Source organism: Diprion similis, chromosome 10 (genome assembly GCF_021155765.1).
Source record: "Diprion similis isolate iyDipSimi1 chromosome 10, iyDipSimi1.1, whole genome shotgun sequence".
Lineage (NCBI taxonomy): Eukaryota > Metazoa > Arthropoda > Insecta > Hymenoptera > Diprionidae > Diprion > Diprion similis.
In genome coordinates, this window is record NC_060114.1 from 22405559 (window position 1) to 22418270 (window position 12712).

Here is a 12712-nt window from a genome sequence, read left to right on the forward strand (position 1 = left end):
AGTATGAAAATGCCAAGTAATGAAAGTCACACAATCTATTTCGAAATCCATAAATATAATCTTGAAAGGACTCTTTCCTAACCACACGTTCACCGCCTGTGCCAAAAGATGCATAACTTTTACCTGTGCTAAGCGTAGCGGACAAATGTTGTGTACTAAATGTTACATCTATTTTGACGCAGGTGAAAACCATGCAACTCGGAAAGGGCACTTTAAAGAAACATTGACCCTACAATATAAACTTATGTCTACCCTCAATAGTGTCAATCGGCATGTGCGATATAGCGTGATACTCTGTCACAGACTTATATACCATGTTCTCATGTACCCAAATATGTTTATACAGATTGAGTCTTACAAAACCTTGAAATTTAGTGCAATTCAGCTATACTGAAGTCTAACCGCTTGGGTAATCTGACCTGCATTCAGGCACACTATGTTGAACTGATTTACACTGGCAAATGTGAGCCTTTTCTTTGGCTACATATCTTTAATATGCTTTGGTAGCCACCTGGCTTGCTCTCTGCCAATTTTTCTTTACCCATCCTCATACAGATGAGAAACTCTTTTACCCAGGCACTGAAATTCGAATTCTACACTTATTTGTCACGCCTAAACAAGTAGCTGTTGCAAATGCCCAACAAGTTGAATCAGTACAGCATACAGCACAGCTCGTGTTGTAATTTTAATTTTATTGAACAAATCAGTCGTATCCATTTCCTAAGTTTGCAAAGATTCACCTTACATCATATTCTAAATGCTAGACAGATAAGGCATTTCATGGCGCGTGTCTGTTTCAATAATCAAAATGCGCTATGGTATAGCTTTTGTCACACATCCACTATTGTTTCAGTACGTTTTGGTTCCTATACCAGAGCTGGCCAAATAACATCTGTACTCGAGCTACCAAATACATAGATAAACTTAAGGTGAAATTAAAACATGTGTGTGTGTGTGTGTGTGTGTGTGTTTGTATCATATACGCTCATGAGTTGCATGGGTAATAGCCATATCACGTATGTATATACTATAGCTTTCTATCGGTTACGACCGATCTGGTGTATACTTTTCATTTTTTTATTTCGTGGAGAATTGCGTGAAATATAAAAATGTTCTAACCATGTTCAAAATCTATCGATGTTAGCATCGAACATATCAAAGGCACGATTTTACGAAGCTATCACAATATTTTCAAGGCTAAACGACGCGTTCTCGGTAGCAAAAATTGAATCATTTCATCATTCAATCAAGTAATACAATCGAATTGCAAGCAACAATGCAAGACAGCTGTAACCAGATCGAACCATAGAGCGAACGTAATTTACAATGAGATGGCCAGTAAATTATTAATTAGGATACTTAAATACTATGTCGGTGATTTCAACTATACGATATAAATTATGTTTACATGTATTTCAACACTAGGTCAATAGATCAAGTGGATTAAAGCCAATCCGTGTTAAGGGTTGTTTAACTTTAATCTCTTAAAAAAGTTAAACAAGTTAATGCAGTCCTAAAGTACTATACCGCTAACGGTTATTTTAATCTTTGCCTACCATGTAACATTGATTATAGAAGTCAGATTCGGAGTCTCAGTCACTGACATTTATACCAGCGATAAGTAACAGATTCAAGACGTATTTAGACTTAAACAGAGGGTACAGTTGGAAGGGTTTAATCAGTATTCAAAATAATTGATGTCACAAAAGCATATTTGTTTAGTTGCATTGTCTAGGACTTTTTGTTATAGCACTAGTCTGCAACGCTGAGAGAGGGGAAGTGACAGGGAGAAAATGGCTGTACGTAAAGAGCCTCGTGGGAGAGTCTGGCAAACGTCAGATTATTTTCTTGGTTTAATCGTAGTTTTCGCGGGGGTCTTCAGGGGGACTTGACTGTCGCTACACTTAGGGAAGCACCAAATCCGAGCTTGTTAGGTGGAAATTTATTTTCGACGCGCCGTAACTTTCTGTAATAAAGCTGCGATGAGATGTAATAAACAAACTGTATGTTCATTAGTGCCGCTGTGATGACACAAACTGGCCTTTGGGATATTTAAGAAGATGCAAGTCAGCATCTGCTCCGTCTTCGTTATTCTTCACCATGAATTGTGTGCTTTGTGATTGTACACATATGTATAATTCGTATCGTCAGTCACGCGTATGAACATCTATGGAGATAGATTCTGACCTATTGAATACCACTGGTGTTTTCTGCTACAATTTGATTAAACCTCCTGAAATGACACGGGTGATTTTAAACCGGTCTATGATTGTACACCACTAATATATACGTGAAATTTGCCGCATCATGGAATCTTGTTTGCTGGACTCTCCCTGAAGGGTCTTCAGAGGAAAGTCGATATCTAATGATCATAATGGTCAACCTAATCTCTGATTTTCTTCAATGTGCGACTACACATGTATCCATTCTTCATATATTCATGTCGTACAAATGAGGTGGAGCACCAACAACGGAAGGCATCTGGCAACCTCGTTTGACCAACAGTCGAACGGATGGTCCCCCATTACGAATGATCTCGATTGCTTCTGTGTGTGTCATGTTCTTCGTGTTTATGCTGTTTATTTCAATGATTTGATCGCCAACCTAGAAGTATCATTTTTCAATAGTAATATCAACGAGGTATAAGATACGTCTTGACTGTTGGATATGAACCAAATCATTACTCACCCTAAGCCTACTGTCGACTGACGCCGGCCCGTTCTCGGCGATTTGTAAAACGAATAATGGCATGTTTTGGAATTCTCGTCCACCTCGGATACTAAATCCAAACCCTCGAGTACCCCTCGTCAACTCAACGGCATGGTATTGTCCGCCATCGCCATCTCCGGCCGTTTCATCCTGTTATCAATTGATTTTTTTCATTTCTATTTGTTTACCCACACAGTGCTTGTGCTTGGGTGTGGTATAAAAAAGGGATGAATGCAGAGAAATTAGAAACATACTGTGAATGTTTCATGAAAGGGCCCCTTCTGAGCCATGTAGCCGCTGTCTGCGTCAGCACATGCACAACTTTCGGTTTGCAGCATTTGTCCATTATGCTAAGCTTGGGTAACGGTTATACTAGCATTGCCGCAGGGTATTGATCGCATGGCCCAGAAGAGGCCCTCGCAAGAGACATTCAAGGTATGATGTGGCAACTACACCCAGAGTAAGGAAAATTTTAAAACAAACATATAAAACATAAGAGAAAAAATGTACATATTAAAAAAAAAAGTACATCACATCAGGTCCATAGAGGCGGGCAAGGACGAAAAGCAACTATTCACGTCAAGTGTTCGTTCATACCCGTTTCTTTAGCTTAACAGACAGTTTAGTAAAAAGTATGAACTCTTAATATTTCTAATTTCTTCGTCCACGTGCCAATAAATTTTCATGTACAGTTGCGCAGACATTCATCTTGGACAGAATGCAACTCTTTGGAAATAGGGAGGAAATACTCACTTTTTGTGATAATGACATGGTACTGCAGCAATCATCTAGCGGATAACCTATTGTCAGTGTCACAGAGTAACCCGAGTCTTTTATCAGGTTGACTATGTCCTTGTGACATACGTTAGTGATGTCGACGTGATTCACCGCTAGAATGTGATCCCCGACATTCAATTGGCCACATCTTTCCGCAGGCGATCCTTCTATAATCCTTCCAATTGTCGATCCAGCCTTGTTCAGTGAGGATATAATAACGAATCCAAAACCCTCGTTCTCCATGCGAGACACAGTTATGTCATATGGATATTGTACATTTTGGTGGCGATCGTAGGACATATGTAGGGTCTCCTGAATATTGATGCGACGTCGAATACCGAGCGTTACTCGGCCATTCTGTGCTGCCGCTATCATGAGTTGAACAACGTGATGGTGCGAAGAATTCATTACACTCTCCCCGTCTACTGACATTATTAAGTCACCTGTTATCAATCGATTGTCCAGGTCAGCGGCTCCACCTGGGACGATATGTCCAACCGAAACCTGCTAACCATAATACGATTAGGTTTATGATTAGGCTCTGAATCGGAAAGCAGTTAGCAGCGTAACACTGAGACTGCAATACAGATTTGTATGCGAAAATACCGCATACATTTTGAAAATGATCAAAACCCTGTATAGTCTACCCTTGGAGCATATACACGTGTACAGAAAGTGTAGCAAAAGAGTGAGAGAGAGAGAGAGAGAGAGAGGCATATGTTGGTTGTAATCTGTCTCTCTCGCTGCACACTTCATTGGCCGATAAATTCCTCTCAGGCAATCAAATGCAGAGTGTGGGAGACGGAGTAACCCTCATATACATATATCTCTCTGTCTCATCACTTCGGCTGTATTTTTTACGAGGTCGATGGGATGGCTAGCTCCCTCCAGTAGTATGTGTTCCAAGAGTCTACCACAGTTGACTTCAAGGTCGACCCGAATGCCGTAAAACAATGCAGCTGACCAAAAATCAGAATTCTCTATGAAAACCACATGTACATGTTTGACGAATAACCAACCTGTGATCCTTCTTCTGTACCCCCGACTATTCGAAAACCAAACCCAGTATTTTGTCGCACCAGTGTAACCAGCATTTCAACCCACTCGATACCTGGTGTTACAGGGCAAAGTAATTCATTCCCGTATTGCTGATGGTACCTGGTAAAAAATATTTAATGACAGTTACGACTACATAATATAGAATTGCGTAATGTTGGTCCAAAGTTAGGGTACGTATCAAATGATATTGACAATGGCTTTAATATAGATAACGTGAATATTTGAATCCATGCTGAGGAAAAAGATCAAATAGTCAAAATTAATTCAAGTACCTGGCAAGGGGACCCGAGTGTGGTTGTTCGTGTTCAAAGCTCGTCGTCTCCTTACGCTTTTCCCAGATCTCCCCAGTGTCGACATTTTGTTCCTGGCCAACGCCATAGGGATGGTAATCGAACTGTTGTTCCGTGTATTGTCGGTGCGATTGCCCTAGGTACGGCTCTTCGTAATTGTATTCTACAATTCGTCCACCGTTCTGTTTGTGTGGTGATCCATCGAGACGAGGAATATCGACAGAATATACATCTGACCTTGATCCACCTTTGTCATTTTGGCTATCCTCTTTCCCAGCATCCCAACATGACTTGTCTGAATTTCTACCGGGTTCGTCATCCAGTTTGGCAAGAGCAGCAAAGGTCTCAGGCAAGTGCATGGTTATGTTCCCCCTGTACAGCGCATCCGTATAGTTCACAGGCTCGGTTAAGTCTGCATATCTATAACGGTGACCGTTTATCGAATTGGAATCTACCCGAGTCTCGGCGGACCAGCCCAAGTTGTCCACCTCGGCGCTGGCAGTGGTGGGAGTTTTGGGCCTATGCCGGGTCGTTCTGGTATCAACTAACGGAGTCTTTGGCCTACTCGGCAGAGTGGTCTTTGATAGCGTGCTATAGAGGTCGGCAGTCGGTGTTTTGCTCCTGAAGGACTCTGCCGCATTCCTTTCCTTTTTATCCTTAATCCTGTGGGTTCTCTGAACATGGATAAGAGCTTCTTTGTTCCTTGGGCAATCCTTGAGCACTTGCACAACCTCTGAATGGCACATGTTTCTTACATTTGTCACATTTATATCAACCAATATATCACCTTCCATCAAATTTTTACAGCGCTGCCGGTCCAAGATCTTTTTTACTTTCTGTCCATGCGCCGAGTCTGCTATCGTGAAACCAAACCCCATCGTACCTTTTACAATCAATATGCTAAGAAACTCGGGCTTGGCAGGTGTTACCGGAGGCTGTTGTCGTTCCTTGTAAGATCGGGATTCGTCTTCTCCGACTTCTTCGTCCCCCTCATCGTTTTCCTGCTGCACATCTCGTCCCACCGTATGCTCGTCTTCGTCATCGTCATTCCCCCTTTCTCCCAGCAGTATATCTGTACTATTTGGCCGCTTTATGGTTGTAACTTTATCAGATATACAGAGATCAGGCATAGAATTGACAGATGTGTTTGCCAGGTTTTCACCATTCGATATCTTATGTACCGGTAAAAGGTTTTCGTCGACATAGTTGAAACGATCGTTAGAATGTATACCAGAATTGATGTCCATGTAAAGTGTTGGATCTTCAATCGGTACATCTGGGGATAGATGGTACGCAATCAATAATAGATTGTATATGTATAAACATTGATATCATCGATAGAAGAACTTTAAAGACAGGCAGCTTTACCAGCCTTACGGTGCTAGTCAAAAGTGGATGAAGAGCATGACCCAAATTTCAGGTGACTGCAATTACTCGCTCACATGAAAAAAGATTTTAACTAAGTGCAATTATTCCCAGGCCCGTTCAGGCATCTTGTAGCATCTCAAGTATTCGCTTCGGGCTGACTGTCTTCAACTGTCTTCGGGCAATGCTTGTACTCATGGGCAAACGCATTGATCGTATAATTTATAAATTATGTATGAATCACCTATATTGGTGGACTGAACATGACTATGATTGACACGAGCCGGCATTATGGAAACATGACTGTTTTATTTAACATGTACACCAACTCACCTGGAGCATTGACTGCTATTGTAGTCACCACTTCGGTATTGGGATCGTTTGGATCAAAGGGCAGGGGATAGCCACGACATACCTCGATAGTGACAGTCTCCCCGCTCGAAATAGATTTGAATACGTTTACCATTTCGTTGTGAGTATATCCAAGAACACAGGTTTCATTAACATAGACAAGAACATCGCCTTAAAAGAAGATGCCAATAGGCAGTTGTTAGAGGTGGATGAACATATCGTAGCTATGTATTATCGCAAAATCAAAAGAAAACCGATAAAAAGATTCACGGTGGGGTCAATTCCGGGCCCTCTTACCAGTCTGCAGCTTTCCATCTATCCAGGCAGGTCCGTTTGGCACTACACTTTTTATCTGAAGGAATTCTTCAATAGCGTCATCTCCGCCGACAATAGTGAAACCCAGTCCTCTGGTACCTTTTAGCAACGTACTACGTATTCTTAGCCCCTTTAATTTTTCAGGGTTTCTAGTGAATACTGGACTTTGACACTCTGTCACGCCCTGCTGAGCCCGTTTGGCTTGGAGTACCGGATTCTCGTATTGGGTTCGCCGATTGACGTGGTCGATGAAGTAGGTTCCGTACAAGGTATCGTCTATTTTCTCCCACCCATAGGGTAGCTCGTCGTCCAAACATTCTTCTAAGGAACGTTTTTGAAATTTGGACAACCTTGGATCAAGCCAGTGCGACGTGCCGCTGTTATGACTTGAATAATATACAGTAATAAGTTGACTAGCATTCTATTTGAGGAAACCATATGCAATATTTTGATAAAATCTCCAACAACTTCCGGTCTTACTTACTCGATAAAATATACTTCTCCGGTGTCGGTGTAAGCCTTCTCCCAATTGGATGGGAGGGGTCCTAATTCATCCTCAGACGCACGATCTTGGTTGCTATGCTCCTGGTCTAGATCTCTTGTAGTCTGCCCAGATCCTGTGTTGTAGAGATAACTTGGGGGTACCAGGTGAATCGATCCATTTGCATTTCCAATTTTCTGGACTTCTTTATCGCTACAACTGCCTATTGGTAGGGAAACCAGGTATAGAGTAATTCGAAATTAAAAATCCAGAAAAGAATCGAAATGAGCAAGGAGAAAAATGCGACATCGAAAATTATAGGCCGATATGTGATTTAAACTGTTTTGCAAAAATGTTCGAAAGTATGATTTACGAATGTCTTGAATAGTTTATATCGCCGTATATATTACAGATGCAATATGAGTCCATGTCAAAAAGATCGGTAATAACAAATTTTCTTGAGTACAAAAAATACATTTCAGAATCCTTTATCAATAAAAAATGCACAATGTCCATTATTTACGTACATAGATATAAAAAAAGGATTTGACTCAATCAATCATGAACTCGTCATTGACAAACTAAATAGATATGGAATTAATGGTTGCATTTTGTACTGATTTCAGTCGTGCCGCTATAATCGTAAGCAATATGTTAAAATTAAAAATTGTGTATTTAAGCCTTCGTGGTCACACCTCCAAATTCAATCACGGTGATCACACTGGGTCGATTATACCCAGTCGGTTTCCAAAAAGCTATGTAAGCAAACTATCCGTCCGAAGTGGTTCAAGAAATTACGGAACATGCTTTGAACATTCTACATGATGTACGAAAAATTTATTTATACGAAATAAAATGGTGACACGTTAAAAAAAATCATAAGGAAGTCAATGTGCAAAAGGGACACTTTCACTCAAAAAATCATAACTTTGTAAGTTTATTATATTCTCAACTGATATTTCCAGGTGATACTCCTTATATGTCATGCAATACTTTCAGGGAAAAAATAGTAGCATAGCGCATGTCCCAAAAAACGTATTTATTTCATGGGCGCATTCTAGTTTCATTGGGTGTTAGGTCAACATTGAAGCTTGATTCAAATGAAGTACTCATAATGATCACTCTCAACTCTGAATGCATCTGTTATTTGGAATAGCTTGCCAAATAGCCTCCAAAACCAACTCGAAAAATTCAACACCAATTTTTCCATTCTTTGTCATTCAGTTTACAAAAAAACCCATGCAAAGAGTTGAGCATGATTACACTCAGGTAGGAAAAATTCTCAATATAAAAACACTAGCTCCAACAATATTATTGAAACTCCTATCACTTATTCGAGATGCTAAGTAACAAATTGGATAGCTCCTATATATTATCAAAGATTAATATCCATTGCCCTGGACAGCATCTGCGTACATCGACAAAATTTTTATATATTAACTTTTCTTACCTAAGAGTAAGAAAGATATCTATAATATTCCAATGGTATGAAATAGCCAATCTAAATGTGGGTTGACTAGACTTGCATCACCACACTGACAGACAAGCAATAAGGTCCTTAAAAAAAGGAATACTAAAATACGACAATGAGTCAAATTGAATTAACACTGAAGCAAACAATATGAGAAAGATATTATAATATAGAAGGAACAAAAAGGAAATCTGTACTCAAGATATGAAAATATATGAAATGTATTACAATCTCCTCAAACAATAGATATTTTCTCTTCGTAATGTCAATATCTTTCTTACCCTATAACTACATTTACTATATGAAACCAATTCAAGTAAGCACATGCAATTCATTCTGTAAAAGATGACACACAAATGTATAAAAGAACCTAATTCCGTTGAAAAATAAATAATAATCATAATAGTAATAATAACATCTGTATATATGTATGCGTGTGTAAGCGCGCGTGTGTATGCACGTATGTATAATTGTATTATTTTTACTTCACACCCACGTCCACCTACGTGGGATTCAAAGTATTTACATTTTATTACTTAAAATTTTAATATATAAATTGAAGTTGGAATTGTTGTGTGCAAGGCTGATCTTTTAACATTTACTACAAAACGAATTAGTAAGTCAGTAAACAGTATAGGATTATTTTTACCGCAGTCAAATCCATCGTTGGAAAGAGCCGTGTTGCTTTGGGCAGCCATCTCGTGTTTTCTACCTGGCATATGGTAGCGAGTTGCAATTATCCCTTTCTGATGTTTTCAGGTGGTAAACCTTATTACCCAAAACTGGTAGCTCGCTGACATCTTTTGGCAATATTCGTTTTTCCTGTTGAATCAGCCAGATCCGCGGTCATAAAAGTCAGCATCGCCGTATTTTTTTCATTGTCATACAATTTCCGTTACCATGTATCTATTTCAAATGCATTTTCACCCAAGAAAAAGAAAATGCTTGCAGACCTGGTAGCAAGTCATTCACAGCTCGGTTGAATTCGTTTGCACAATTGTGGAAATAGATTAAAGTAACACTAAAATTTTGATTATTTGTACGACATTCGGCAGGCATTGATAATTATATTTCGAATGAACACTAAGATGAAATAATGGCAAATTTTTCCGCACACATTGAATGAACTTATTTTAAGCTATCGATCTTGAAATTTACACAGACGTGGAGATGGTTGACAAGGAATCGCGAAGCGAACAACTATTGAGATTGTTACAAATAACATACAAGTGTCAAATAAATCAAGCTAAATTTGCTGAGGTCAAATCTACCTCCACCTGGACAGATCACTCAGGACAAATGCTTGTGTACTTGTCCCCGAATATGTGATCAACAATCGCATTTGTTGTTGTTGTTACTGTTGTTGTCGTTGTGGTGATTCTTGTGTCCCACTTGCCTGATAAAAGAGATTTGTTGATTTCTACAGTATGGCTACTCCCCATCGGTTACCCCTTCCATAATGCAATAATATCCCTACTGGTTCGCTGAACAACGAGGAACCAAATATTTCAAAAATGATTCACACCGAAATTCTAGAATCGAGCTTGAGTCGACACGGTTTGGTACTCATCGTTTATAAACAGCACTTGTTCCAGAGATATTCAGATTTGGGTTAAAAACATGAAAAGCAAACGCATTTAAAGAGAGAAGCACGGACAACAAACTTGTTGTTTGAAAATACTTGTTAATTAATCAGCAGCTCGTGTAGGTAGCGCTAGAGTCCGCAGACAATTTAGGGCGTTGACTGAAGATTGCGACGACAGCAAAGCAAGGAAAAGGGCACAGGGGTAACGGCAGTGCCCTATAATTACCGACTCGCTAATGGGTCCTACAATGTCGAGTCGGTTAGATAAAAAACTTTGGGCTGGGTTCACATAGGCGCGGTGGCGCGGTCGAGTTGCATGAACCATTCAGAATGCATGAAGTATGTTGTTAACTAGATTTCAAGCATTTTGATTGGTTACCACTCAACCGCGTTCCCCGTGTCGGCGTCTATGCAAACCTACCCTAAATGTATGATATCTAAAGCTGGCATAGGAGAATTAGGAGAAATCCTGTGCCTATATCGGCTGTCTCACTTCTGCTCCCTTGTCTCCCACCATGGCACCGACTGAAAGAAGGGAGCACTCGCGGCATATGTCTTTCCTGTATTGTAGGAAGCGCTCGGGCTATCCTATAACTCTATGGGTGAAGGTGAGTGTCTTATCGAAGCTCAAAAGTTTCGGAAATTGGGCGCAAAAGTTAGGGCGCTGCTATCTAGTGGTAGCCAAACGTAAACAAACCCTTGTAATATGAGAGCCCACTCAAGCAGCGTCAGTGATGGTTGTGGTCATTATAAATCGACTTGATTCCGTTGAAAGATGTATCGTAATTTTGTTTGTTCGGTACGTTTCGATAATACCAATTGATATAGGTATTTACCAATTGAATTTTTTAATGAAGAAAATTGGGGAACTACTATGCATTGAACAAATCTAAAAGAATTAGGTTAGGTCCTGTGTATATATTACCTACTACTAGATTGCAGCGCCTTCGCACTTATGGTGGGTTTCCAAAACACACTCCGCGTCGATAGGAGAATCACCCCGGCCGCAAGAGTTTACGGACCAGTGTAGACGACCGCAATCTTGGGTCAACACCAGTAATTTCAGTATGAAGGGTAGAGAGAAGAAGGCTCAACTCGGCGCTACACGTGATGCTAAAACTCAAGAAAATAGTAACTCCTCTTTTCGCCTCTAAGTGGCGCTCACAACGCTATTTCTCGATGTATATATGTATACGAAAGAACACAGTACTACCCCCACTTCTAATTACAAATCCGAGAATAATCTGCGCCAGCGTTGCTGTCGACAAGAATTAGAACTATTATTTGCCGAAATTTGGGCCGCAGCTGGGATCATGTATGAAGCGCCGAGTTGAGCCTCCTTCTCTTCACCCTCCATAAATTCCAGAATACGGCACGTGTTTCGTGGTTGATTAAAGGCAACTGCGGCCGCAAGGATGAATGGCAGTTCGTCGAAATTGCGCCAGATGACGCTCGTGTCATAGGTGCAAATATCGTAGATTTGGTGGAAAGGGCGCGGACCTACCCTGTTGTAGCTGTTACGAGCTTTGCCATGGCTCTGCCGCCGGTTAGTCGGAGAGCGACGACACTTTAACTAGTCGCACTCGGGCATTGATCCCTTGCAACCGCCGCGAATTGTCAATCTAATATTGTGCGATGTGGTTGTTTGCATTTTATGTACATCCGCCCAGTGATTTAAGGGACTCAGAAATTAATTATGTCATTTGAACCACGACAAGCCCTCGTTTTACCAAAGGTTCTCACTAGTAAATTGTGCAACCCCAATTATTAGTACAAGTATTTTGTGCGCATGATGTTGAACATTTGGATTTCGCATCAAAGAGACTAACGAGCGAACAGACGGGTAGAAGGAGTGAAATGATAAAGTCAGAGAGGCAGTAGGAATTGATTGATTCGTGTGCGGGACTCAATTTTGTATCAATGTCACTGCAATTGGTGTTTATGGTATCATTATCGTTATTGCTGGCGGTGTTGTTCTCTCTCCTTCTGTTTTTATTCATATCGACATGTACAACTAATCCTGATGCTTTTTTTCCATTAGGTTATCGTTTTTTACGCTAGCAATAAAATTATTTCTATCGACAACACCACCATCACTGTTAATTTTATCAATACTGTCGCCGTTCTTATTGTTGTTGTTGTGTGTTGTTGTTGTTGTTGGTTTCATCATCATCATCATTATCATCATCATCGTCATCACCGTCATCATGATCATGATCATCATGATCATCATCATGATCATCATGATCATCATCATCATCATCATCATCATCATCATCATGACCATCATCACCATCATCACATCATCA

The 12712-nt window shown here is 40.2% G+C and overlaps 1 protein-coding gene across 2 annotated transcripts; it reads right to left on the reverse strand.

The window, feature by feature from the left end:
* Positions 1-660: 660 nt before the first annotated feature.
* Positions 661-10466, reverse strand: LOC124410832 (membrane-associated guanylate kinase, WW and PDZ domain-containing protein 2-like). 2 transcript variants are annotated; one of them, XM_046889490.1, is made up of 9 exons: positions 9468-10466; positions 7351-7570; positions 6849-7252; positions 6534-6722; positions 4818-6111; positions 4506-4644; positions 3463-3990; positions 2689-2859; positions 661-2604 (listed from the first exon to the last, which is right to left on the reverse strand). In XM_046889490.1, the coding sequence occupies exons 1-9, from the start codon at positions 9535-9537 to the stop codon at positions 2431-2433; spliced, it is 3189 nt and encodes a 1062-aa protein (XP_046745446.1). In that variant the 5' UTR covers positions 9538-10466; the 3' UTR covers positions 661-2430. The 2 variants fall into 2 exon arrangements, with proteins under 2 accessions (XP_046745446.1, XP_046745445.1); XM_046889489.1 differs by having other exon boundaries at positions 3463-3993.
* Positions 10467-12712: the final 2246 nt, after the last annotated feature.